The sequence below is a fragment of the Budorcas taxicolor genome, chromosome 7, assembly GCF_023091745.1.
Source record: "Budorcas taxicolor isolate Tak-1 chromosome 7, Takin1.1, whole genome shotgun sequence".
Lineage (NCBI taxonomy): Eukaryota > Metazoa > Chordata > Mammalia > Artiodactyla > Bovidae > Budorcas > Budorcas taxicolor.
The window spans coordinates 20,320,676-20,347,314 of record NC_068916.1 but is presented as its reverse complement, the minus strand read 5'-3'; the positions used below and the strand labels follow the sequence as shown (position 1 = coordinate 20,347,314).

At 53.3% G+C, this 26,639-nt stretch overlaps 3 protein-coding genes across 4 annotated transcripts; 2 read left to right on the top strand and 1 right to left on the bottom strand.

Annotated features, from left to right (window-relative positions):
* The first annotated feature begins 4,352 nt into the window (after positions 1-4,352).
* On the top strand, positions 4,353-10,164 carry HMG20B (high mobility group 20B). 2 transcript variants are annotated; one of them, XM_052643852.1, is made up of 10 exons: positions 4,353-4,418; positions 4,699-4,754; positions 5,233-5,341; positions 5,825-6,028; positions 6,910-7,030; positions 7,391-7,437; positions 7,711-7,783; positions 8,022-8,191; positions 8,825-8,957; positions 9,494-10,164. In XM_052643852.1, exons 2-10 carry the CDS (start codon positions 4,717-4,719, stop codon positions 9,619-9,621), a joined length of 1,023 nt encoding a protein of 340 aa, XP_052499812.1. In that variant the 5' UTR covers positions 4,353-4,418; positions 4,699-4,716; the 3' UTR covers positions 9,622-10,164. The 2 variants fall into 2 exon arrangements, with proteins under 2 accessions (XP_052499812.1, XP_052499813.1); XM_052643853.1 differs by having other exon boundaries at positions 8,022-8,237.
* A 3,015-nt stretch (positions 10,165-13,179) lies between these two features.
* Positions 13,180-16,569, top strand: GIPC3 (GIPC PDZ domain containing family member 3). The gene is made up of 6 exons (XM_052643854.1): positions 13,180-13,422; positions 14,184-14,369; positions 14,520-14,700; positions 15,753-15,865; positions 16,149-16,230; positions 16,352-16,569. The coding sequence occupies exons 1-6, from the start codon at positions 13,180-13,182 to the stop codon at positions 16,501-16,503; spliced, it is 957 nt and encodes a 318-aa protein (XP_052499814.1). The 3' UTR covers positions 16,504-16,569.
* Positions 16,570-20,110: 3,541 nt separating this feature from the next.
* On the bottom strand, positions 20,111-26,097 carry TBXA2R (thromboxane A2 receptor). Its single transcript, XM_052643851.1, has 2 exons — positions 25,287-26,097; positions 20,111-20,630 (listed from the first exon to the last, which is right to left on the bottom strand). Exons 1-2 carry the CDS (start codon positions 26,070-26,072, stop codon positions 20,385-20,387), a joined length of 1,032 nt encoding a protein of 343 aa, XP_052499811.1. The 5' UTR covers positions 26,073-26,097; the 3' UTR covers positions 20,111-20,384.
* Positions 26,098-26,639: the final 542 nt, after the last annotated feature.

Genomic DNA, 26,639 nt, shown 5'->3' with positions numbered 1-26,639 from the left:
ACAGACGCGCACAGGAACCTCGTGTACATGTGAAGGTGGAGATGCAGTGATGCTTGTACAAGTCAAGGAAGGTTGCAGATGGCTAGGAGATCCCCCAGAAGCTGGGAGAGCTCAGAGAGCATGGAACAGACTCCGCCTCAGAAGGAACCAGTGCCGACCAAGCCCTTGATTTTGAACTTCTGGTCCCCATAACTGTTTTGTTTTGTTTTTTTTCCCCCACACTACAAGGGCATGCAGAGCTTCCCTGACCAGGGATCGAATCCATGCCTCCTGCAGTGGAAGCCCAGAGTTTTAACCACTGGACTGCCAGGGAAGTCCTTTTTACTTATTAGTTAATATTTTGATCATTTAAAAATTATTTCTGGCAGAGCTAGGTCTTCATTGCTGCGTGAGCTTTCCTCCCATTTCCTCGAGTGGGCGCTGCCCTTTGTTGCTGTGCGCGGGCTTCTCATTGCAGTGGCCTCTCATGGGCTTTAGGGCATTTGGCTTCAGCAGTTGTGGCTCCCAGGCTCTAGAGCACAGGCTCTGTTGTTCTGAGGCAAGTGGGATCTTCCTGGACCAGGAATGGAACCCGTGTCTCCTGCATCGGTGGTGGATTCTTTACCACTAAGCCACTGGGGAAGCCCATATTATTATTTTTTAAAATAAATTTCAGTTGTTCAAGTCACCCAGTTTGTGGTGCCTTGTTCCTATAGCCCTAGGAGACTCACAGAGTAAGTGTGTGTATAGGTAGGTAGGAAAAGTTTTGGTAAGAAATGTGACAAGCTGATAAGGGGGAGTATGGTATGGGTCTTGTAGCCTTCACACACGACTTTAATTTGTACAAATGAAATGAATTTGCACATTGCTTGCATCATAAAATTAATTTCACAAAGACAGTTAAGTCATTGTTAATGGATCTTGTATTTCTCAGGCGACAAATTGGGGTCCTCTTCCTGGTTTCACATGATAAAAATTTCCAGGCACTTCCCTGGTGGTTCAGTGGTTAAGAACTCTTCTTCCAGTGGGAGGGGATGCTGGTTTGATCCCTGGTTGGGGAACTAAGATTCCATATTGTGGAGCAACTGGGCCTGGATGCCACAACTAAGATCCAATGCAGCCAAATAAATAAAAATATTTTTTAAAAAATTTCCAAATGGAGCATAGAAATGCATACAAAGAAACTAACATGAAATTATACGAGGTTAGATAGCTAAACCACTTCCTGGTTTTATTGAGAGCTAGGACTTGAGAGAAGTTTGTAGCTAAGGAAAAACCTATTTATACTCTGGGGGGGCCAAAGTATCTGCTTTTAGATCAAAGAACGAAAGATGTAAAGTCAAACGGTAGAAATGCTGCTTCTTACATGTTGCTTCTTGGGAATGGGTGTGTGTCTGGATCACATGCATTGCAGTGGATGCAATGCCATTTGGATTCAAGACACTTTTGTTTTTCCCAGAAAATACCCACACAGCAAGGAATTTGTCCTGATGCCAAGGAGCTGCAAACTGCTTTCAAAATCGACATCAACAAGTTGGGAGATTGGGACTGACATATACGCTAGTATACATAAAATAGATACCAATTAAGGACCTACTGCACAACACAGGAAGCTCTACTCAATACTCTGCAATAGCCTATATGGGAAAAGAATCTAAAAAGAGTGGACATATGTATAACTGATTCAATTTGCTGTAAACCTGAAACTAACACATCATTGTAAATCAACTATATGCCAATAAAAATTTAAAAAAAAATCAACCTCAAGACCTTTCATTTCTTTTCCACACACAGGAAGACCCCTGAATTCCTTGTGTGGTACCTTGGGAGTGGAAGGACACGTTTCTATGGCAACATCAGTTTTGTCAATCAAGCCAGAGGCAGGGCCTGGAGGGTGGGTCTTTCCTATTCTCCTGGCTGGAATTCTCACCTAGATATTTTCTAACCCAGCAGAGAGAGGCAAGCAGGCGTGGGAAGTCCCACATCTGATGAAGCAACAGAGCAGGGTGTGGAATTTGGGTCTGTCAAGATTCTAGGGCACAGCTTATCTTCCTCAGCTCTGGGATGCCTCTTAGAGAAACAAGTTCATTGAGATCTAATTCACACTCCAGATAATGCACCTGTGTAAAGTGTACAATTGTGTGAGGTTTGGTACATTAATGGAGTTATGCAGCCATCAAAGCAGTCTAATTTTAGAACGTTTTGATCACCCCAAAAGAAGCCCCCGTGACCTCCTTTGCCCCTGCCCACTGACTTTCTAACCCCAGGCAACCACTAATCCACTTCCTGTCTCTCTGGAGCTGCTAGTTCTGGAAAATTCATATAAATGGAACCATACACTGTATGGCCTTTTGTGACTGGCATCTTTCACTGAGCCTAATGTTTTCAAGGCATATCCCTGTCCTAGCATGACATAGCAATTTATTCCTTTTTATAGCCAAGAATATTCTACTGGATGGCTGGCCCACAGTATTTACCTATTCATCAACTGATAGACATTTGGGTTTGTTTCCACTTTTGCACTATTGTGAATCATGCTGCTGTGAACATTCATGTACAAGTTTCTGTGTGGATGTATGTTTTTAATTCTCCCGGATATCCAGTGGATGCATTGCATAGTAATTCCTGGATGCTGGTGGTTTAGTCTCTCAGTCTTGTCCGACTCTTTGAGACCCCATAGACTGTAGCTTGGAGAAGGCAATGGCACCCCACTCCAGTACTCTTGCCTGGAAAATCCTATGAATGAAGGAGCCTGGTAGGCTGCAGTCCATGGGGTCGCTAAGAGTCGGATACGACTGAGTGACTTCCCTTTCACTTTTCACTTTTGTGCATTGGAGAAGGAAATGGCAATCCACTCCAGTGTTCTCGCCTGAAGAATCCCAGGGACGGGGGAGCCTGGTGGGCTGCCGTCTATTGGGTCGCACAGAGTTGGACACGACTGAAGTGACTTAGCAGTAGCAGACTGCAGCTTGCCAGGCGCTTCTCTCTACTGGAGTGGGTTGCCATTTCCTTCTCCAGGGAATCTTCCTGACCCAGGGATTGAACCTGGGTCTCCTGCATTGCAAGCCCATTCTTTAACTCCTGGGTACATCGCATGGTAACTCTATGTTTTGTTTTTTTTAACCTTTTGAAGAACTGCCAGACTGCATTCCAAAGCTGCTGCACCTGCCTGTTAGAAATTTACGTTATACATTTATTTGTTTATTTAATATATATGCATTGACAGCACCTGTGGGCACTATTCTGGGTGCTGGCAATATAGCAATGAGCAAACTGGCAGCTTATAAGGAGGAAATGAACACATGGAGCAAAGATAAGATGGGGTGTATGGGGTGGGGTACAAGCCTGGGAATGTCTCACTGGAAAGGGGGATATTTAATCTGGGGAAAGGGCATTAAGAGCAAGTGCAAGGGCCCAGAGGTGGGAATGAATGAAATGGACATATCTAAGGAACGTTGAGGTCGCCAGAGTAAGTGAGGAGGAAAATGCAGGGAGGCGAGAGCAGAAAAGTGCTGTGGGTAGGTTGTTTGCGGTCTAACGGGTCATCCTGAGCATCCAGTGACCACAATTATCCTGGGGTAGTAGGAAACACAGTCCAAGCTGTAAGAGGACCAGGCTACTGTCTGGGGTTCCCCAAGATCCCAGAGCAGGGTCTCCTGGCCCTCCATCTTCACGAGGTCCTCGCAGCTTTCTTGTCCCCACCACATTCTTCCTAGTTGCTTCCAGCCCAGCTCCTGGTCTCAGCTTCCCTTCATCCGGCCTTCTGGACATGGACCCTGTGCAACGCTTCCATTGCATAGTAGAGAAAGCTGAGGCCCTTTCACAGGAGGCCCTTTCACATGCAGGGCGGGGCACGGCCCCGTTGGGGGCTTTAAGTCCAGTCAATAAACGGGAAACTTCTCCACCCGGTCTGCTAAGAACAGGTCCCCACTACGCAGTGGGGAAAGGGACTGCTCTAAAAGACCTTAACCCCTTCCCTAGCAACCTACTACCGTCCCCATGACAACTAGGGCGGGGCCGGACTCGGCCCCATATGTCTCCGGATCCTGCAGGGGCGGGGAGTCTCGCCTTCAGCAGGGGAGGAGGAGTCTGAGCCGCGCCTGCTGGCCCTTTAAGAGGCTCCACCCGGCGAAATCTGAAAACATCCTGATTGGTCCCGAGAGCGGCCGAGCACAGCCGAACTTGACGCGCCCGCCTGCAGCTTTCCCTACTTACCTCCCACGCGGCTCAGTGGCTACCGCAGCCAATCACCAACGGGCGCGCCGACCTTCATCTGCATGGTCACGCCCCAAGGGAGGAGTATACCCAATCCGATCGCTCGCCGAGTCGTTATTAGCATGTCGGGGGCGGTGCAGGGCGGAGCGGGCGGCAGGGGCGGGCTCCCGGCGGTTGGTTGGAGCGTCGTAGCAGCCGAGAGGTCCGGGAAAGTTTCTTTGGAGGTGAAAACAGCCGCTGAACTCGGGGCCCTGCGAGGAGGCGGGGGCGCGGGGACCCCAGGGCCGGGGCGGGGACCCTCCTGGGGCGGGAGGGTGCGGACCCAGGCCTCCTGGGGGGCGATCGCCCAACAAAGGATCCCTGGGGCGCCCGCCCCCGAGGGCCTCCCCGCCCCCGGTTCCGGCCCCCCCAGGCGCCCCGGACCTGGCATTACAGGGCTTCCCAGCTCAGCCCCGCCATCGCTGGCTTGGGCGACCCTCACTTGGCCACGCGTCTACGTTCCAGGTGCGGCCGGGAGTGGCCATGTCCCACGGCCCCAAGCAGCCCGGCTCGGCCTCCGCGTGAGTGCGACATCCCCTCCCCCTCAGCTCACTCGGGGCTGCAGCCACCCCGTCCCGTTGGAGCTTCTCGACCCCCGCGCCCAGGGTCTTGACTCCTCCGACTTGGAACAGGAGCCCCCCACTTCGGGGTTCCCACGGGCTTCCCCCAAACCTCCGTGCTCCAGTCCTTTTCAGGAGTGGCCTGCTGGGCTCCTCTAGTTCTCCTGCCCTAACCCCGGATCCTGACCTCCTCAGACCCCTGCTCTCAGAACTCAGGCCGCTAGCTGCCAGCGCTTTAGTCGTGGGGGAAGGGGTGGGTGACCCTGGCGTCCCGTAGCTCTAGTCTCTCCGAGGTCCCTTGTTGCTCCCCTAGTGCTCCAGTCTCAACCTCCGTATCCTGACCCTCTCAGAGCCCTCTTCTGAGGACTCAGGCCCCTTGCTGCCAAATTCGTCGTCGAGGGTGGGGAGTGGGAATGACCCTGGCTTCCCGTGGCTCCAGGCCGGCGAGCGCCAAGGCTCCAGGACAGCATGGGGGCTTCGTGGTGGCTGTCAAGCAAGAGCGCGGCGAGGGCCCGCGGGCCGGAGAGAAGGGGTCCCACGAAGAGGAGGTGAGAGTCCCTGCACTGCCGTGGCGGTAGCCCTTACCCTTGAAGCTCCGCCCCGAGCTAAATTTGAATTTGCTGTGGCTCCGCCCACAGGCCAGATTTCCCTGCCCAAGCTGAGGCCCGCCCCATGTCAGATACCACGCCCCCAAGAGCTCCACTGCCAGTCTAGGCCCCGCCCGCTACCCGGGGACTCTAAGGCACGCCCATACAGGGGACACGCCCACAACACAAGCCGACCCCATCCTTGGGTTAATGCTCTGTCTCCAGTACCTCTCTGATCCCTTTACCCATGGCCAGGGTAAACCTTAACCCCACTCTTAACCCCACTCTCCCAATTCTGAACCCTGACCAGGCCATACTTCCATACCTTCTGGGTCCCACCTCGTGGTTAGGCCCTACCCAAGTCTTCCAGGGCCCCGCCCCTTGCCCTCTGTGCCCAGCCCCAGCCCTCCAGACCCCTCCCAACAGCGCGACTGGGTTCGGCAGCCGGTGAAGAAGCGCGGCTGGCCCAAGGGCAAGAAGCGGAAGAAGATCCTGCCGAATGGGCCCAAGGCACCTGTTACCGGCTACGTGCGTTTCCTGAACGAGCGGCGCGAGCAGATCCGGACGCGCCACCCGGACCTGCCCTTTCCCGAGATCACCAAGATGTTGGGCGCCGAGTGGAGCAAGCTGCAGCCGGCGGAGAAACAGGTGGGGACGGCCTGGGACCACTGACTGACCTGCCCTCACTCACTCAGACATCCATCCTCCATCACTTACCCTCAAGGAACAGGTGTGGCAGGCCCTTCGTTCTGCCGGAAGGACTGACCACCCGTTAGCTCTCTCCAGCTTGTTGAAGGGAGGGGAGGGTGGCAGTTGGCTGGAATAGACATAAAAGTTAATAAACACCGTTATAAAAGAAGTCAGGGGTGGATGCTGGATTTTTGTTAGAGACCTTACAGTTTTAAAGTTCTGGTAATTAATTTAAAATTTGCAAAAACATCAAGGAAATGTAACGAAATCACCAGCAGCTTGCACCCTCTACATGGGATTTCAACAGGCAAAATGGGTTTCGGAGGGCAGGTCAGCCCAGAGGTGGGGGCCTGCAGACAGTCAGACACCAGGGAGTGGTTTAGAAAGGCTGGAATTGGGGTGAGGTAGTGAGGTCCGGGATTCTCCAGGCAAGAACACTGGAATGGGTTGCCATTTCCTTCTCCAATTCAGGAAAGTGAAAAGTGAAAGTGAAGATGCTCAGTCGTGTCCAACTCTTAGCAACCCCATGGACTGCAGCCTACCAGGCTCCTCCGTCCATGGGATTTTCCAGGCAAGAGTACTGGAGTGGGGTGCCATTGGGAGCCTGGTGGGCTGCTGTCTATGGGGTTGCACAGAGTCGGACACGACTGAAGCGACTTAGCAGCAGCAGCAGTGAGGTCCGGGAGCTGGGAGGTGGCCTGAGCAGCAGAGTGAAGGGCCAAGTTTTGTCTGGAGGGCAGCAGGGAGCTGTGGTAAAGTGTAGCACAGCGGGCTGAGTGATGGAGCCTGTGAGGCCTCCGCTGCCACTGGGCTGAGCCTTCTCTCCCTGCCCCCACCAGCGGTACTTGGACGAGGCTGAACGGGAGAAGCAGCAGTATATGAAGGAGCTGAGGGCCTACCAGCAGTCAGAAGCCTACAAGATGTGTGCGGAGAAGATCCAGGAAAAGAAGATCAAGAAAGGTGCGAAGGGCCTCAGCCCCCAGGCATCTGAGTGTTTACTCTGAGACAGGTGACCCAAGCCGATGCCCCCCCCACCCCACCCCCTCCCAAAGGGTCTCTCACGGTCACGTGGGAACAAGGCACATGTAACCAGACAGTTGTGAGTGAACGGGGCGATCTGTACTGAGATGGGACACACATGGATATGAGGGTGGGGGGAGGGGCCCAGGAGGGGCCTTTGATCCAGGATGAGCAGGGCTTGGGGGTGGTGGTGGTGGTGGTGGAAATAATGGCGTTCCAGGCAGAGGGGACAGCATGTGCAAAGCAGGGGGTCAAAGGAGACCTGGGAGACTGACCCTGCTCTCCTCCCTCCCCCACCAGAGGATTCCAGCTCTGGGCTCATGAATACCCTTTTGAATGGACACAAGGTAAGCGTCGCTCCTCCAAGGAGAACCTGGGCCAGAAAGGTCTGGAGTGTTTAAACCCCCGGGTGACCAAGGACCGTCGCTCATGGGGTGAAATGAGCACCCTGTCCAGATGTGTGCGAGTGGAGGCAGGGCACTCACACAAATTGAGGGGGGGGGGCAGTAAAATGGACTCTGACCCAGGTAGCCTCAGCAGACTCTCCCAAGCTTAGGGGATGTCCCATAGGAGGGTTGACTGCCCCCCCGCAAAATTGCCACCTTGTCCTGTCGTCCCAGGGTGGGGACTGTGACGGCTTATCGACTTTCGACGTCCCCATCTTCACTGAAGAGTTCTTGGACCAAAACAAAGGTGAGCGCTGACCAGCGGTTCTTGAAGCAAGCGTTGAACCGAGAGGGCATCGAGGCGGGAGGCAGTGGGTGTCTTCCTCTCTTGCCCTCGCAGCCCAGACTGCTGAGGTGTGGGGCTGGAGACAGAGCAGTGACGGAAGGCTTGGCGTGGGGCACAGCTCGGGGCAAAGCCGGCAGAGGGAAGGCGGCAGAGGGATGGCGGGGAAGCGTCAGGCTCTGACCCGGCTCCCCGCCTGCAGCGAGAGAGGCGGAGCTGCGGCGCCTGCGGAAGATGAACGTGGCCTTCGAGGAGCAGAACGCGGTGCTGCAGAGGCACACGCAGAGCATGAGCAGCGCGCGCGAGCGTCTAGAGCAGGAGCTGGCGCTGGAGGAGCGGCGGACGCTGGCGCTGCAGCAGCAGCTCCAGGCGGTGCGCCAGGCGCTCACCGCCAGCTTCGCTTCGCTGCCAGTGCCGGGTTTGGAAGCCCCGCCCCCAACAACCTAGTCCCGCCCCGCCTACCCCGCGAGTCCCGCCCCCTCTGGCCCCGCCCTCGACGACCTCGGGCTCTGCCCCGGCTTCCGCGAGTCCCGCCCCCTCTGACCCCGCCCGGCGAGTCCTCACTCTGGCATCCCTTCACCCCCAGTCGCTTCGCAAACCCGCTTCTCTGTCCGACCGAGGCTCCCCTGCTGACCCTTATTCCCGGCTATCCTAAGCCCCCGCGGCCCCGTCCTCACTGAACGCTGCTCGTGCCAGTCCCGCCCACAGTGGCCCTCGCGCCCGGCCTCTCCCCTGGTCTAACTTCCGTGTTCATTCCTCGGCGGCTGATCTAGGCCAACTTCTCCCCTACCAGTCCCCGAATCCCCCCATCACGACCCCGCCCTCTCCATCTTCTGACCTCTGCCACAGCTGATTTTGATTTCCCCGGGTCCAGACGCCCTGACAGCACGCACCTGACCCCGCTGAAGCTCACCCATGGTCCCCTTCTCTTACCCCCACCTTCTGAAGTTTGTTTCCGTGGTGACCCCTGCATTGGGCTCTTCTGACGGGTCCCTGTCTCCCCAGGCACCGGCGAAACGCCCACGCTCAGCACCCTGGACTTCTACATGGCCCGGCTGCACGGTGCCATCGAGCGCGACCCCGCCCAGCACGAGAAGCTCATCGTCCGCATCAAGGAGATCCTGGCCCAGGTCGCCAGGTGTGTACCCGGGCAGGTCTGCCCGCCGTCCCATTCAGCCCACCTTGGGCTGCTTCGCGTGGGGACCACCTCAGGCTAGACGCGCCCTGGAGGAGCCTGGCTACATAAACCGGCTTTAGGTCTCCAGCGTGCTTTCTGGGGTCTGAGGCCGCTGCCGCCAGGTGGGATCTAGCTGCCAGATCTTATTCCGAGGCCACAGTGCTTGCAGAATCTACTAGGTGGGGCTGGTTTGATGTAAGTGGCTAATGGCCTAGCTCCTGGGGAGCCCTAATTCAGCCTGGTACTGTGTTAAATGCTGCTTGGGGGATCTTGGGGCCAGCACACCCCTGGCTCAGGGGACCCAGAGCTTCACCACAGCTTCTCCGTGGGCTTTTCTGGGTGGCTCCTAGCTGCCCAGGATAGGTGGGATCAACTCCAGGGCCCCCACCCTAGCATCTGAAGGAGTAGAGGGGGGTGGCCTCTGGGGTACCCCAGGATGGGGACGGGGGCTGAGACCTGATGTGTCCCCCATCACCTAATCTCTTCTTTTGTCACAGTGAGCATCTATGAGGGTGTTGGCCACCCCACGGATCCAGAGAAGACCAAGCTCTGGTCATGGCCCCTCCCCCAGTTGCACCCCCTGGAGGAGGGGTGGGGGGGTTCCATCCTCTGGGGCCAGGCCTGATCCTGCACCTTGGGGGCTCTAGCCCCCCTAAAATTAAATTTCTACAGCATCCCTCTAGCTTTGAATCTCCCCAGGTCCCCATCCCAGAAAACCCACCCACCGTGCACTGTGCACAGACTCCCAGGGCCCAGCCAGACCTGTTGGCCTCACAGGTCACATCACACTACACAAACGTGGGAACACATGAGGGGCAATGTAACCCAGGACAGGAGGAAACCCACAGCCGCTCACAGCTGGTGTGGGGAGAGTTACACACCCTATACCCACTCCCCAGGACCACCTCCCAGACCCAGGGCAGACAAAACCCACATCCAATACATGGGGACTCCTGCCTGGCAAGTGTCACCCTAAGTACCCACATGGGCAGGCACCTTGCAGGGACACACTCTCACACTCCTGGCAGGGCCATCTATCTGTCACCCTCACATTCCTGCACCCCTGAATGGGGGGGCTGGCACCACCCCATGCTCATTCAGCTGAGGAACCACCATGGAGGCAGTTGTTTTGCCACCACTCGATCTGGACTTCTTAAATAAAAATAAAAAAGGTGGAATTTGAATTTCAAACTTAAATGCGTATTTTTTTTTTAAAGGGGAATGGGCCAGGATCCTCTGTTGGGATCCCAGGCCCACCCTCTCCAGCCCCTGGCAACCACTAGTCCACTTTCTGTCTCTGGATTTACCTGTCCTAGATGTTTCATATAAATGGAATCAAACACTGTGGGTCTTTTGTGTCTGGGTTTTCTCACTGAATGTCATGTCCTCAGAGTCCATGTTGTAGAGTTTCTCAGTGCTTCATTCCTTTTTCTGGCAGAGTGATATTCCATAGTGTGGATGGCCCATGTTTTGTGTACCCATTATTGGTTGATGGACACTTGGGTTGTTTCCACCTTTTGGCTTTGCGAATCATGCTGCTGAGAACACACACGTAGACTTTTGTTTGAACACCTGGTCTTATTCCTGGGTAGATCCCAAGAAGCAGACTTGCTGGGTCAGATGATAATCCTATGCTTAACTTACTGGGGAACGCTTTCAGAGACTTCAGCTTTTTATGGAATATTTGAGACACCCTAAAAATTCCAGAGATTTAATTTGACAAACACTGGTGTTATCAGTTGAATTTAGTCCCGCCCAAAGAAAATCTTGAAGCCCTAACCCCCAGAACCTCAGAATATGACCTTATTTGGCAATAGGGTCACTGAGGATATAATTAGTTAAGATGAGGTCATCTTGGAGTATGTGTGTGTGGGGGTGCCTCTAATCCAATGTGACTAGTGATCCTTATAAGAAGATAAAGATTTGGACATGGAGAAAGGAGACAGCCATGTAACAACAGGCAGACACTGGAGCAGAGCACACCCCCAAGGAAGGCCAAGGATGGTTAGCCACCAACAGAGGCTGGGAGTGGTGGTAGGGGGAGAAGATGCCACCCAAGGAGTCAGAGGAGCTTGGACTTGCTGACAAATTGATTTCTAGCCTTCAGAATTTTGAGAGAACAAATTTCTATTGTTTTTAAGCCACCCAACTGGCGGTACTGTGTTATGGCTGCCCCAGGAGACTGGAAAAGATGGATATTGTCTCACACACACACACACAAACTGTGTGCTTCCTCACCTCACCCCCTCCCTGGCATCATACCCTCATTGCAGGTTTGGAGCTTACCATTCCTGGTCAGGTCTTTACATAACCTTTAGCACTAAAGGACGTCTTTCCACAAGAATACCATTTTGATGGATTTTTTTTAAGTTTGTTTTCTAAAGATTTGAAAATGTACAGTTCTGTGGTTTCTAGTATAATCACAAAGTTGTGCAACCGTCAGCACCACCTAATTCCAGAATATTTCATCACCCCCCAAACAGCATCCCCTTCCATGTTAGCTATCATTCCCCATCTTCCCCTCCCCCAGCCCCTGGCAACCACAAATCCACTTTCTGTCTCCATGCATTGGCTGTTTTGGACACTTCATCTAAATGGCCCAGGCTATGTGGCCTTTGCAATCTGGCTTCCTTCAATGAGCATCAGGTTTTCAAGGCTCATCTGTGTTACGGTGTGTATGCTGTTCTGCACGTTTTCAAGCTTTAAGTAAATTTTCTTACCTCGTCCGAAGCCTTCTGCAACTTGCCTTTTCCAGCAATGCTTGGTTTCTGAGATTCTTCAGAGGCATGCTGCTGCTGCTGCTGCTAAGTCGCTTCAGTCGGGTCCAACTCTGTGTGACCCCATAGATGGCAGCCCACCAGGCTCCCCCGTCCCTGGGATTCTCCAGGCAAGAACACTAGAGTGGGTTGCCATTTCCTTCTCCAATGCATGAAAGTGAAAAGTGAAAGTAAAGTCGCTCAGTCATGTCTGACTCTTAGCGACCCCATGGACTGTAGCCTACCAGGCTCCTTCGTCCATGGGATCTTCCAGGCAAGAGTACTGGAGTGGGGTGCCATCGCCTTCTCCATTCTCTAGTGCAGGAAAGTGAAAAGTGAAAGTGAAGTCGCTCAGTCGTGTCCGACTCTTAATGACCCCATGAACTGTAGCCCACCAGGCTCCTCAGTCCATGGGATTTTCCAGGCAAGAGTACTGGAGTGGGGTGCCATTGCCTTCTCCGCTTCAGAGGCATAAGGCCCCCCTTTTGAACTGCTATATGGCATTCCAGTGCTATTTATGAGCCAAAAGCAACATTCCTTTTGGTGATCCTGGGTCCCCAGGGGATTCTGAGAGAAACCTCCTAGTACCCAGAGCCTCCTCATCTGTAACCCAATGGGCTCAGAGAACTCCTGCCTTCTTCTCCTCCAGTTGAGGAGACTGAGGAAACACAGGATGAATAAATAAAATACCTGCCCTGCCAGGTCACACTCAGTGCTAGGGAGGAAAAAAAGCAGGGAAGAGAAATTGGGACCTGGTGAGGAGCTGACGTCTGAGCCAAGAGCTGAGGAGGCAAAGGAGTGAACCACTTGGAGATGTGAGAGACGTTCCAGGAGGGGGCACAGCCTGTGCAAAGGCCCTGGGGCAGGACCGGGCCCTGTGTGGAATGAGCAGGAAGGACGCCCATGTGTCTGGAGCAGAGTGAGCCAGAAGAAAAGAGGGAGAAGGGGGCAGGGATGGGGATGTGGCAGCTCGTGCAGGGCCTTGTGGGCAGAATAGAGGACTAGGGTTTACCCCAGGGGAGGTGGGAGCCCTGGAGGGCTGTGGGCAGGGGATGGACACGATGTAGCTCAGTTATGCCAGGGTAAGGGTTCTCCCCACCTCCGACGGTTGTTGCAAGGATTAAATGAGTGCGCCCAGCTGAGAGTGAGCACTCTGGCACTGGCAGTTGCCCTATCCTTATTTGTGATCCTTTTTTTTCCCCCTGCTCCCCGGGGAGAGCACAGCGGGCCCTGGCAGGGCCAGGACACCTGGGGCCCACCCCCGCATACACACTCCGCGGTGTCGCCTTCCCGGGAGGCTCGGGTTCCCGGATCCCCTTACCCCGGGAGGCTCGGCTGTCGCGCCCTGGGCCGGGGGAGGGGAGGCTGCAGGAAGCGGCGGATCCGGCGGCTGTGGCGGTGGCCCGGGTGACCGAGCTCTTCCTGCCATGGAGACCACAGCGGTCCGCGAGGCCCGGGGGGCCGAGGCTCAGCGCCTGCCCGCGCCCCCGCCCTCGCCCGCCGAGCCCCCGGCAGCGTCCCCGACCCCAGCCGCGCCCCGCGCCCGCCCGCGCCTCGTCTTCCGCACGCAGCTGGCGCACGGCAGCCCCACGGGCAAGATCGAGGGCTTCACCAACGTGCGCGAGCTCTACGCCAAGATCGCCGAGGCCTTCGGAATCGCGCCCACCGAGGTGAGGCCCGCGGACCCCAGCACCGGAGGCCCACTAGTCGACCGGGGATAGGGGTGAACCCTGGACTCTGGGACAGGGTCCCCAGATCCTCCATCTCCGGATGGAGGGGACCCTGTCTCCAGATCTCAGAGACTCACCTCTTGGATCCTGCGGTGCCCATACCCCGTGGACCCCCTTTGCATTCCCTGTGCAAAAAGGTGAGCAAGTCTTAGGGTTCGTGGATCCTTAGATCGTCCGGAAAACACTGGGCTACCCAGCTAGGAGTGGACCCCAGCCCTCAGGGAAGCGCCTCTGGTTCCTGGGCGCAGCTGGGGACTGGGGTTCTAGGCAGCCCCATGACAGGTAAGACGGTCCGAGGTCGTGGGAGTCAGGGGCTGGGCCGCAAATGCGCCCCTCAGCCCCCAGGGGGCGCCAGGAGATTTGGAACTAACTGCCTTTAAAAGATGGTCTGGGGTTGTCAGGTCACCAAAGGGTTAAAAGTGGACGTCTGAGGGAGGATGGAAGAAGGGTGTCCATCTGTCCGCAGCCTCCTTCTCATCCTACTCCTCAGTCTGGGGGTCCCAGTCTCGCCTCCTACTCCATTCTGAGGATCCCATATTCTGCCCTTAAGCATGACTACGACCCTGGGGAAGGCGGGGGTTTCATGATTTTGTGCCGCAGTTTCCCTATCAGGCCCCTGAGCCCATCCCCTGGTTGTTCTGTGCAGATGGTGGGGAATGAGGGCTGTCGTTAATTTGGGGCTCCCTCTCCTCTTGGGGCAGATCTTATTCTGCACCCTAAACAGCCACAAGGTGGACATGCAGAAACTCCTGGGCGGCCAGATAGGGTTGGAGGACTTTATCTTTGCCCATGTGCGAGGCGAGACCAAGGAGGTGGAGGTCACTAAGACGGAGGACGCCCTGGGACTGACCATCACGGACAACGGGGCCGGCTATGCCTTCATCAAGGTGCCCACTTTGGGGGCGGGGCAGGTGGCTTCCAGGGTGTCCAGCGACCTGGGGTGAGCCTCTGCTCCTCTGTGGTGTGAACGGGCTCTGGGGACCCGAGTTGGGTGGCTGGATGGTGGGGTCCTGTGAATGACTCTGGGTCCCCCGCAGAGGATCAAGGAAGGCAGCATCATCAACCGAATCGAGGCAGTGTGTGTGGGAGACAGCATTGAGGCCATAAACGACCACTCGATCGTCGGCTGCCGCCACTACGAGGTGGCCAAGATGCTGCGTGAGCTGCCGAAGTCGCAGCCCTTCACCCTACGGCTGGTGCAACCCAAGAGAGCCTTCGGTGAGGGCCACCTGGGGCCTGGGGGACAGGCTGGGTGGGGTGAAGCTCTTTCACAAATGGGTTCTCTGGATATACGGAACAGCAAAGGGTCAGGGACAGGATGGAAGGTTCTAGATGCCCCTGGTAACAGGACCGAGACCTTCTGGCACTGTATGAGAAACAGGTGGGTTATTTCTACATTGTCATAGAGTCAGCCCAGGCATGGGGTTGGGGGAAGCCTGGGAAGAGTGAGAAAGGATAAGGAGCTGTCTGGATCTATTTTGTAACCCGACTGGCAACTTTTAAAGTCCTGCTTTGAGTCTCTGGCGAGTTCTAGAGAGTGGCTTTCATAGGGAACTCTAGAATGGAGCTTTTCAAAGAGAAGTCTGTGACTGGTCCACGGGTGAGATAAGGAGGTCACCATGCGTGTGTGAGTGCTCAGTTGTTCACTCAGGTCCTACTCTTTGTGACTCCACGGACTGCAGTCTGCCAGGCTCCTCTGTCCATGGGATTCTTGAGGCAAGAACACTGGAGTGGGTTGCCATTTCCTACTTCAGGGCATCTTCCTGACCCGGGGATTGAACCCGTATCTCTTATGTCTTCTGCATTGGTTGGCAGATGCTTTATCATTCAGCTACCTGGGAAGCCCTCACGACTAGGTTGTGAAAGTGAAAGTGTTAGTTGCTCAGTTGTGTTCCACTCTTTGAGACCCCATGGTCTGTAGCCCGCCAGGCTACTCTGTCCATGGGATTCTCCAGGCAAGAACACTGGCGTGGGTAGCGGGGAAGCTATGACTACATTAGGGAGAGCAAATTCTAGAGCAAGATGCTTTCTAGACTGGCCCTAAGGAGAATCTGAAGTAGTTTCTTCTAGGGAGAGTCATTTTGAGAGGAGGGAAATTTAAGGGAAGGAAGGATTCTCAGACAGGGTCTCTGAGGATTCATCCATGGAAATAAGGAGGACTTTTGGAGGGTAGGAATGTTCTAGAAGGGCTCAGCTGGTGGCTTCTGAGTCTTTACAAAGATGTAGCTTCACCTGGAACACACGCACTTCCTCTACTCTGTCCCCTCCAGATATGATTGGCCAGAGGAGCCGGAGCAGCAAATACCCCATGGAAGCGAAAGTCAGCAGTGGGAGGGAGACCCTGCGGCTTCGGTCTGGAGGGGCCGCCACTGTGGAGGAAGTGGTGAGTGGAGGGGATGGGGGGCCTTCAGGGGCTCTTGCACACAGAGTTCTACTGCTGACGCCGACTCAGCATGACCCTGGGGAAGACCCTCTCCTTTACCCAGCCTCAGTTTCCCCGTTTGCAGAATGGGTTCTTGTCAGGCAGGGAAGTAATGGTGGGACCAGAAGCATTGACTCATGGAAGGTCCCAATCTGCTGTCACCAAAGGCGTAGCGGCTTGGGGAGGGGGCTGGGCCGGAGGATCCCAGGCTTCTGACTCTCTACTTGGCCCCTCATGCCCCCAGCCCAGTGAATTTGAGGAGGAGGCATCTCGGAGGGTGGACGACCTGCTGGAGAGTTACATGGGCATTCGGGACCCAGAGCTGGGTAAGGGGCCAGGGTAAGCTGGGTGGACCCTGGGGGGAGGACAGCCCATGGGGAGGAGGCAGGGATCCCCCCCGAGCCCCAGGGAGAACCCTCACCCACTTCCCCTCTGCTTGGCCTGCAGCATCCACCATGGTGGAGACGTCCAAGAAGACAGTGAGCGTCCAGGAGTTTGCACGCCATTTAGACTCCGTCTTGGGCGAGTTCGCCTTCCCAGACGAGTTTGTGGTGGAGGTGTGGGCCGCCATCGGCGAGGCCAGGGAAGCCTGTGGCTAGTCTGCTCCAGTGCCAAGTGCAGCTCGGAGCCCAGCCCCCTGCCCCAGCCCTCCCGGTCAGTTTCCAAAGCCCAGCCCTACTCCGGAGTCCAGAAGCCCAGACCTGAGACCCAGCTCTGCTCTAGAGTCCAGCCCAGTTCAGGGACCAAGCTCAGATCTGCGACACAACTCAGATCGGAGCCCCAGCTCTGCTTTAGAGCCCAGCCCAGCTCAGAGACCAAGCCCAGAACTGAGACTCAGCCCTGTCCAGAGTCCAAATCCCCCTTTAGAACCCAGGTCAGTTCTGAGGCCCAGTTCATCACGAGAACCCCGTCCAGTTCTGAGATGCAATCCAGCTTCAGAACCCAGCTCAGTTCTAGAGCTCAGGATGGCTCTAGAGCCCAGAACAGCTCTGGGGCTAAGTGGAGCTCTGATGTGAAGTCAAGCTTTGGAACCCAAATAAATTTGAAGGCCCAGCCCAGCTTTGAAATCCAGCCTGGTTCTGGAAGCCAGGCCAGCTTTATGACCAAGCCCTGCCATAAAACTCGATCCAACTCTGCAGTTCAAGATAGCTCCATAACTCAGCCGAACCTGGATACTCGATGTAGCTCAGGAACGCCAGTTAGTTCTGGAGCCCACGTGAGACTCAAGAGGCAGTCCAGCCCTAGAAGCCATTCCAGCTTAGCAGTCAAAGATGGTTCTGAAGTGCAACCCTGTTCCCGAACCCAGGCCAGCTCAGGAACCCAGATGCACAATTCAGTCCAGCCCAGGTCCAGACCCTATCTGCGTCCTAGGGCCCAGTCCAGCTCCAGTGATGAATCCAGCTCAGAGACTGAGCCCAGCTCTAGCCCCCAGCCTTGTGCAACAAGCAAACCTGTCTCCAGGATTCAGACAACCTCTGGACCCCCACCCATTTCTGGGGCAAGACCTGCCTCCAGAGCTCAGCCTGATGCTGAGCCCCATGCTCACTGCAGAGCACAGAGCAACTCTAGAATGCCATCTAGCTCTGGGACAAGGACAGATCTCCGGGCTTGGCCTCTTTCCAAAGTTCAGTCCACCTCCAGCACTCCACCCAGCTCCAGACCTCAGCTCGGTTCTAGAGCCCAGGCTGGCTCTGAAATCCCACCTGGCTCCAAAACACAGTCAACTGCTGAGACCCAGGTGCATTCCAGAATACAGCTAATGTCTGGAACCTGGTCAAGTCCTGGGACCCAGAAGGATGCAGACACAGACTTCAGCTCCACAGCTGTGTCAAACTCCGAGAGTAGGCCCAGTTCAAGGACCCAGCCCTGCCCAGGAGCTCAAAACACCTCTGAGGCTCAGCTCAGCTCAGAAAGCCTGACAAGTTCTAGAAACCAAATCCAGGCCACAACCCAGGGCAGCTCTGGGACTGAGCCAGACTTCGGGAAGCAGACCAGCTCTGGACCTCAGCTCATCTCTAGAACCCCTCCCAGCTCAGAGATGCAGATAAGTGCAGGAATGAAGCCCTGCTCTGGAGTCAAGCACAACTCCAAAACCCAACCCAGCTCCACAGTTCAGTTCAGGTCTGAGATGCTACCCAGCCCTGAAACCTGGGGCAGTTCAAGAGTACAGCCCAGCTCTGGATCCGAAACCGGCTCCAGAACCCAGACCAGTTCTGGAACCCAGCTGAGCCCTGAGATTCAGCCCAGCTCTAGGACCCAGACCAGTGGAAGAACTCAGCCCAGCTCTGGAGTCCAGCTCAGCTCCAGAACACAGCCTGCTTCTGGATGCCAACCTGGCTCTAGAACCCAGACCAGTTCTGGAACCCAGCTCAGTCCTGAGACCCAGCCCAGCTCTGGGACCCAGACCAGTGCAAGAACTCAGCTCAGCTCTGGAGTCCAGTTCAGCTCCAGAACCCAGTGCAGCTTTAGAATTCAGTTCAGCTCTGAGACTCAGGCCAGCTCTGAAACCCAGACCACTTCAAACACTCAGCACAGCTCTGGAGTCCACCTTAGTTCCAGAACTGAATCTGATTCTGAAACTAGAAGCCAGACCAGTCCAAGAATCCAGCTCAGCTCTAGAAAGGGGCCCTGCCCACAGACCCCAGGCCTTGACCCCAAAACCCAGCCCGATCCCACCCCTTATGCCCGACCTCAACACCTAGGCCCACCACCCAGAGCCCCAACTCCAGGTCCTAGCCAAATCTCTTGCCCCCAGCCCCAGCCCCATGATCTGGTACGAGGAACCCTGCCCGTCCCTGGCCCTGGCCGAAGCCCCTCAACTTCTCCCCTGGCCCCACACCCACAGTCCCCCTTAATCCCCCAGAAACCAGCCCTTTCTCCCAAGCCCCAGCTGGGACCCCAGAAGTCTACCCCACCCACCAAATCTGTCATCCCTAGTTTTGCCCCCAGGGTGGCCCTCCTTCGTTCTCAGCCCCTTGAACCCTCGTTTGAGGGGCCTGCCCCCTCCTCTATGCTCAGGGAGTCTGGGTTACCTCCACGGGAGTCAGAACTCCTACCCCACCACGGAGGGCAGTAGCTTGGGCGTGACATAGTTGGGGCCCCCATGGCCCCCATCCTGCTCCTCCTGCTCCTCCCTGCCTGGGTTGCCCAGAAGTAGCAGGTGACCTCATTCCACACCCACCCCCATCCCCGCAAGTGGGGTGGGGCAGGTGAGGAAGGGAGGGTGGAAACAGCTGATCCTAGGTCTATGGGAGGGCAGTGGGGTAGGGGAGGGGAGGGGAGGCAGGAGGCAGTTTCCTTCTCATGTACCTTGAGGGCTCATGGGGAATAAAGGCATAAAGGCACCTCCCACCCCTGCAGCCTGATGTGTTATTTTGGCGGGTATTTGGGGGAGAGCAGAGGAAGAGGGGCTGACACGAAAACACTAGATGCTTCTTAAGTGCCTACTATGTGCTGGGCACCTTATAAGTGCTAATTGTGCAGGTGTTGAGGGCCCTGCAGACACACATCAGTCTGTACAAGATCAATCTACTTTTATTGAGCAGCTACTGTGGGCCAGGAGCTGCTTGCTCAAGGTGCAGGGAGTCTGAGGGGCTGAGTGGATAGATGGTGAAACCACAAGCTGATGAAGGCATGTGCTTAATCTGCAGCGGAGGAAGCAGGCGTGTACCCCATGGTCTCTGGGTATCTATCTCGTCCTCTCTTTTCCTTATCTGCAAAATGGGTTTAACCCAGAACCCGCTCCTAGGGTTGCAGGCAGGATTCCAGGAGATCTCAACCGTGAAATGCTCAGGCAAGACTCAATAAAGGGTGGGGGTAGAGGAGTGAGGAGCCAGCCCCACCTCTAGGGGCTTCCCCGACTCGCCTAGTCCTGCTCAGCTGGGGCTTCCCCAACCCCCACCCTAGTCCTGTTCACCAGCTGTGGGCTGGATAGGAATCTTGACACCAGAAACTTCAATGATGGATGATTTCAGAGCCAAAGGAAAATAAAGCCAAGGTGGAGATTATATTTTGGCAAGAGAAGGGGTCTGTTGGCATTCAACCTTTCTAGACAGAGCCTTTACGAATTGGGGTGTCAAAGGGAATCAACCATACCCCAGTAAGCAGGTCAGATTCAGGGGTCGGAGCCCCTTATTTTTGGAGGATTTCTGCAAGGGAAAGCTTACAAGTCTGATTTCCTCCAGATACCTGCCCAGCACCGTCAAATCCTTCCTGGGGTTGGGAGGGGACTCAAAGTAGGGGCTGAGAGAGGGGAAGGGCTTTGGAAAGGGGAGTCAGGGAAGACTTGAGGGGGTGTCCCTGGGGCTGATGGAAGATAGGACACAATTTTGTTGTTCAAACCCTCTGTCTATGCTGCACTCTTGGCTCCTGGGCATCAGGACAGACAGAAGCGACCGACAGGGAAGATAAAGGTCTGGTGCGGGACATTCTGGCAGGGTGCTCTGTCCTTCCAGAGCTGTCACTATGTCCAGCCTAGGACCTAGTGAATTGTTGACCTGCGGGTGAGCTGGGGCTGCAGGGACAGTGACCTGGACCGGGTGCTCAGGCGAGGGTAGAAGCGCTGGATCACTGCCCGGCGAAACAGGATGTACACCCAGGGGTCGAGGATCTGGTTCCAGGTGGCCACTCGCAGGTAGATGAGCAGCTGCTGCTCCGTGGGGCGGGACAGCTGCCCCATCGGGCTCATGGCAGGCGGGCTCCGCAGCACCGTCTGGGCGATGAAGACCTGCCAGGGGCCAGAGCAGTCAGCCAGGGGCCAGAGCAGTCAGCCAGGGGCCAGGCTGGCAGCCAGCCCTGCCCTCTACCAACACCTGCCTGTGCCACCTGCTGTCCCCGAGATCCAGTGCTGATTCTGTTCCTGCTGGGCCGTGTGACCTTCAGGATATCTGCCTGACTTCTCTGAGCTTCAGCTGATGTGGCTGCAAAACAGCACACTTTTCCTGCTCCTCCGCTGGACATGATTAAAGATGGTGGACAAAGAGGACTTGCAGGTGCTAACAGGTGGCATCACTGTGACTGCCAGTGTTATTATTCTATTAAACACATGTTCTACATAAACTTTACACATATCAAATATATATACTATATGTAATAATATATCAAATTATGGTATAAGATTTATATTAAATAATTAAAATTTATGTTATTTTGTCATTTTATATTATATTGAAATTTATAGTTTATAAAATCCTATGACAAAAATTTTATATTAATTTTTATGTTAAACATAGCAAATCAGTTTAATATAGTTTATTAAATATTGGATATATATTTAATATTACACAATATGTAATATAAGATATACATTATTATATATACTAATTTATAAATGGTTATAGAGTATAATAATATAGTTACCTAATAATATATTGTTAATTATAACCATATTATTTATTATATGGTATTTAAAATTATATATGTCATTATATAATATATAATTGTAATGTGACTATGTATTACATATGAGTGATATAATTACTAAGTATTCATTAATAACAAATATAGTTATATGTTATATAGTATTCAACAATTATATTATATATTATATAATGATTAATATATTATTAAATATTAATAATATATAGTTATATGCTATCTAGTATTTAACAATTATATACTATATAATGATCAATATATTAAATATTAATTAATAATATGTAATTATAATAGTTTTGCCCAGTCGTGTCCAATTGTTTGCAACTCCATGGACTATGGCCTGCCAGGCTCCTCTGTCCATGGGCTTTTTCAGGCAAGAATATTAGAGTGGGTTGCCATTCCCTTCTCCAGAAGATCTTCCTGACTCAGGAATTGAACCAGCACCTCCTGCATTGTAGACAGATTCTTTACCTGCAGAGCCACTGGGGAAACCCCCTAATTATAGTTATATGTTATATAGTATTTAACAGTTATATGATATATAATCATATATTATATAATAATTGATATAATTAATTATGAATGTATATAGCTATATGTTACATGGTATTTAACAATTATATAATATATAAATATATATTATGATTGATATAATTATTAAGTGTTAACTAGGGCTTCCTTATATATGATTGATATAGTTATTAAGTATTTATTAATACTATATAATTATAGTACATATTATATAGTATTTAACAATTATATCACAGTTGTTATAACTATATATATTAATTCAAATACAAATAATTATTATAATGGGTATTATATTTCATAATTATAATTTAAATTATACTATGATTAATATTAATATTATACTGGATTACTACAGTAGTTTCCTGAGCACCTACTGTGTGCTGGGCAATTCTGGGGACAGTGCCATGGCCACAATGGACTCAGGCTCTACTTACATGCCCAGGTGGTTTCAGCTGGGCGGTGGGGTGGGTGTGACCGAGCAGACATGGAGGCACTGTTGTAGCCCAGAGGAGGCACTGGGCCAGGCTTGGGAGAGGTAATCAGATGGAGAATAGGCGTTTCCCCAGTCAGATGGAGGGAAGTGTCTGTGGCCCTTTCCTCTGGGACAACAGGTAGCCACGGGAGATTTCAGAGCATGAGTGGGCTCATGGGCCAGCTTTGGCCTGCCACCTGTTTTTGTTGTGCTTTGTTTGCTTTATTTGTGCCTTTTTGGTTTGTTGTTTTGCTAAGAATGTTTTTACATGTGTCAATGGTGAGAAAAAAAATAGAAAGCATATTTTGTGACATGTGACAATTACATGAAGTTCACATTTCTGCGTCCATAAATGAAGTCCTTTTGGCACTCAGGCGTGCCCAGTCATTTCCAGGTAGCTTTCACACCCCAATACAAGAGCTGTGTGGTTGTCCCAGAGACAGTGTTTAAAAGGTATACCAAATGGCCTTTTAGGAAAAACTTGGCTGCCAAAGGGGACTTGGGAATCATTTAATGGCTCAGTGGTTATTAAATGCCTTCCTGGTTTTTATCTGGCAGCTTATCTCCTATTAAGGAGATCAAACCAATCAATCCTAAGGAAATCCACCCTGAACATTCATTGGAAGGACTGATGCTGAAGCTGAAGCTCCAATACTTTGGCCACCTGATGGGAAGAACTGGCTCACTGGAAAAGACACTGATACTGGGAAAGACTGAGGGCAGGAGGAGAAGAGGGAAACAGAGGATGAGATGGTTGGCTGGCATCATCGACTCAATGGACATGAGTTTGAGCAAACTCTGGGAGATAGTGAAGGACAGGGAAGCCTGGTGCGCATGGGGTTGCAAAGAGGTGGACGCAACTGAGCAGCTGAACAACAAATATCCTATTCAGGCTTCCCTGGTGGCTCAGATAGTGAAGAATTCAACTGCAATGCAGGAGACCCGGGTTCGATCCCTGAGAAGGAAATGGCAACACACTCCAGTATTCCTGCCTGGAAAATTCCATGGACGGGGACCCTGGCGAGCTACAATCCATGGGGTCACAAAGAATCGGACACGACTAAGTGACTAACACACACATCTCTCTAATCTCCTATCCATCCTTCAGAGTCTCAGCTCCAATGGTTCAGGCGAGGGGCAGGGGTCATCTGGGGCATTCTAAGATAATCAAGCCTGGAAGGCAGGGATCAGGAAGATGCTGAGGCAGACCTCTGTCAGGGAACTCTTGGTGAAGGTGACATTTGAACAAGGACATGGAGGAGTGAGGGAGTGATTCACATGGAGATCTGGGGTTGGGGGCGCATTCCAGGCAGAGGGAACAGTGCATACAAAGGCCCTGGGGCAGCATCACGCCTTGCATGTTGGAGGAACAGCAAGGAGGCTGGTGTGGCTGGAGCAGAGTGAGCAAGGGGGAGAGAGGGAGGAGGGAAGGGCAGGGAGGGGGTGGAGAAGGTCTTGCAGGGTCTTGTGGGCTGCAGGAGAACTTGGGGTTTTATCCTGAGGGAGATGGGAGCCCTGAAGTGCTGTAGGCAGAGAGGGGGAAACCTGAATCAGATGCTCACAGGCATCCTCTGGATGCTGCTCAGTAAATAATAATGATAATAATTATAATAAACAAAAATAGAAACGGTCTCAGCTGTATGAAAACAGACCTGGGAGGGACACCCCAGTGACTGAGTTTCAGAAGCACGTTGCTCAGCCAGAAGCATCATACTGTAACTTTTGCTCCCCCGGGGCCCGTCACGCCTGCAGCTTCACGTATCACACACAAAAAAATTATGCTCCCTTCTATTTCTTTTCCCACCACTGACACATGTAAAAACATTTAGCAAAACAAAGCACAACCAAATCTGCAGTCTTCCTATCCCACAGATTTAGTTTTTGTTTTAGCGCTTATCACTTCCTAATATCTACCATCTCACTTATTTATGCACTGTTTATTTGCTGTCTTCCCCATGATCATGGGGTTGCAAGAGTCTGACACGACTTAGCGACTAAACCACCACCACCACGATCAAGGAGCTCCAGGAAGTTGAGCATTTTTGTCCTTTTTCTTCCCTGCTCGGCATCTAGACCAGAGCCGGCGACACGCTGGTTTTCAATCAACGTTTGTTGAAGAAACAAATGGATGAATGAGTTCATTTCCTCCTGAATCACTCTGGGAGGCAGGCACCTTTTAAATCATCCCCATCCCCCATGGCTCAGACGGTAAAGAATATGCCTGCAGTGCAGGGGACACGGGTTTGATCCCTGGGTCAAGAAGATCCCCTGGAGAAGGGAATGGCTACTCATTCCAGTATTCTTGCCTGCAGAATTCCATGGACAGAGGAACCTGGCAGGCTATACAGTCCATGGGGTCACAAAGAGTTGGAGATGACTGAGCAACAAACACTTTCTTCTTTCTTTTAAAAAATCTAAGGAACTGATTGAGGCTGGAAGAAGGAAGCCCATAGCCAGAGTCACATGGTAAGTCCTTGTTGCATATGGGCTGGAAACCAAGTATCTGATTCTGGTCTTCAGACTTGTTCAGACTGAATCAGAAATGGAAAAATAACAACTCCAAAAGGCCAATTATATTAATCAGTGGAAGGACTTCAGTAAACTCACCTGACTCAGGGAACATCTGTGCAAAGCTGGGGTAGGCACAAGGTAGAAATGATTCAGTGATTCTGCCTGGAATATCCTCCCTGCTTTCGTCTAGCAGGTAAGCTCTTCTTCCTCCTTCAAAACCCCAGCTCCAATGACCCTCTTCCAGAAAGTCTTCTCTGATACCCCCCTGGGGTGGGTAGAGCCTGGGATCCCCTCGCTGGACATCTCAGTCCCAGGACACTGCTTCTGCCCCAGTCCTGCCCCCAGTTTGGGGTTATCTGTGTCTCACTCAAGGGAGTACCCCTGGACCCTGGGGTCACATTTTCTTGGGCTAATGAGAACCTAAGGGTTATGAATCTATTAAGGATTAACCCAGGCCCCAGGCAGTCCCCTCCCCCCACCCCCGCCACTCACCAGCAGTGGCATCCAGCAAATGCTGGCCACCACCATAATGCCCATGAGCTGCACCATCATCTCCACCTCGCAGTCCCTCGGGCGCTGCTGGGCAGTCGCCTGCCCATGGTAGACGTGGCACAGGGTGGCCACACTGATGGTATTGAGCAGGAAGGACATCCCCACTGAGATGCTGCCGAGGAGTGCAAAGAGCAGGCCGAAGGCCACGTCCCCCGGATCGGTGCCGAGTGTGAGGAAGCACCAGGAGCCGGGATACTGCACGGTGTAGTGGCCCACGCCCAGAAGGGGCAGCAGGCCCAGTGCCAGCGCAGAGGCCCACACCAGCCCCACTGTGGTCCAGGCTCGGCGCTGTGAGGCAGTCGCGGGCCTTGAGAAGGGCCGGGTGATGCCCAGGAAGCGCTCTGAGGCCATGGCGGCCCCCAGTAGCAGTGGACACAGGCCGAAAAAGACCATGATGACGCCCATGAAATGGCAGAGGCTGCAGCCAGGGTCCACGGCCTGCCATTCAAAGAGGACGAAGTGCTGGGTCACCACGATGGCACCAGTGACCAGCAGCCCCATGAAGTCAGTGAGGACCAGGCCACAGAGGAAGGTCAGGAAGGAAGATCTAGACTGGGAGCTGCCCTGCCGTGCGCCCATCAGCACACTCAGCGCCAGCAGGTTGGAGGCCAGGCCCACCAGGCAGAAAGAGGCTGCGAACCATGGGGAGGCAATCAGGCGCCGTTCCTCCAGTGTGATGTTCATTGGCCGGAAACAGGGTCCCAGAGAACTGGCATTGGGCCACATGGTTCTGGAGCATAGCAGGGAGAGTCACCACTTCATCAGGCCAAGGCTGATGGTGGTTCAGAGACACCTGTGGGGAGGCGGGCGGCAGAGAAGATTTTGGTGATTCATTCTGCATTTTAGTCTGAGTAGCCCCAGTGAACTCCTACACAAACTTCAATGCCCCAGCTCAAATAGCCCCTCCTTGAAGAAGCCTCTCCTCACTTATCCCACTCTCAGCTCAGTAAGCATTACTATTACTACTCCTAGTAGTAGTCCTGCTATTACAATTACTAGTATGACTTGCTCCAACTCTGTCCTGCCCCAGGCTCAGTGACCCTCAAGGATCAATTTTCCCTCTTCTGGGAATCCTGGAAGACACCAGTTAGTATCTGCCAGGTTGCAGAGAAGGGTTGAGAAGCTCTGGGTTTGAACTCTAGCCCTGACACCAACTATGCGACCTCAGGCAAATGATTTTTTCTTCTCTAAACTTCGGGTTCCCTGGGGGTCATCCATCTGAGTCCTTCATAGAAGGAAGGATGCAGGACAGATTTCAACTGCTGTAAAATAGGACACGTGCAGTGTGGGGAG

Bases quoted from the DNA above. Each gene is read 5' to 3' on its own strand.
- GIPC3 (XM_052643854.1), top strand. From the start codon at position 13,180: ATGGAGACCACAGCGGTCCGCGAGGCCCGGGGGGCCGAGGCTCAGCGC. The intron at 13,423-14,183 runs GTGAGGCCCGCG...CTCTTGGGGCAG, and splicing joins TCGGAATCGCGCCCACCGAG to ATCTTATTCTGCACCCTAAA. The intron at 14,701-15,752 runs GTGAGGGCCACC...TGTCCCCTCCAG, and splicing joins GCAACCCAAGAGAGCCTTCG to ATATGATTGGCCAGAGGAGC.
- HMG20B (XM_052643852.1), top strand. From the start codon at position 4,717: ATGTCCCACGGCCCCAAGCAGCCCGGCTCGGCCTCCGC. The intron at 6,029-6,909 runs GTGGGGACGGCC...TGCCCCCACCAG, and splicing joins TGCAGCCGGCGGAGAAACAG to CGGTACTTGGACGAGGCTGA. The intron at 8,192-8,824 runs GTGCGCCAGGCG...CTGTCTCCCCAG, and splicing joins TGCAGCAGCAGCTCCAGGCG to GCACCGGCGAAACGCCCACG.
- TBXA2R (XM_052643851.1), bottom strand. From the start codon at position 26,072: ATGTGGCCCAATGCCAGTTCTCTGGGACCCTGTTTCCGGCCAATGAAC. The intron at 20,631-25,286 runs GTGAGTGGCGGG...GGCCCCTGGCAG, and splicing joins TTTGCTGGATGCCACTGCTG to GTCTTCATCGCCCAGACGGT.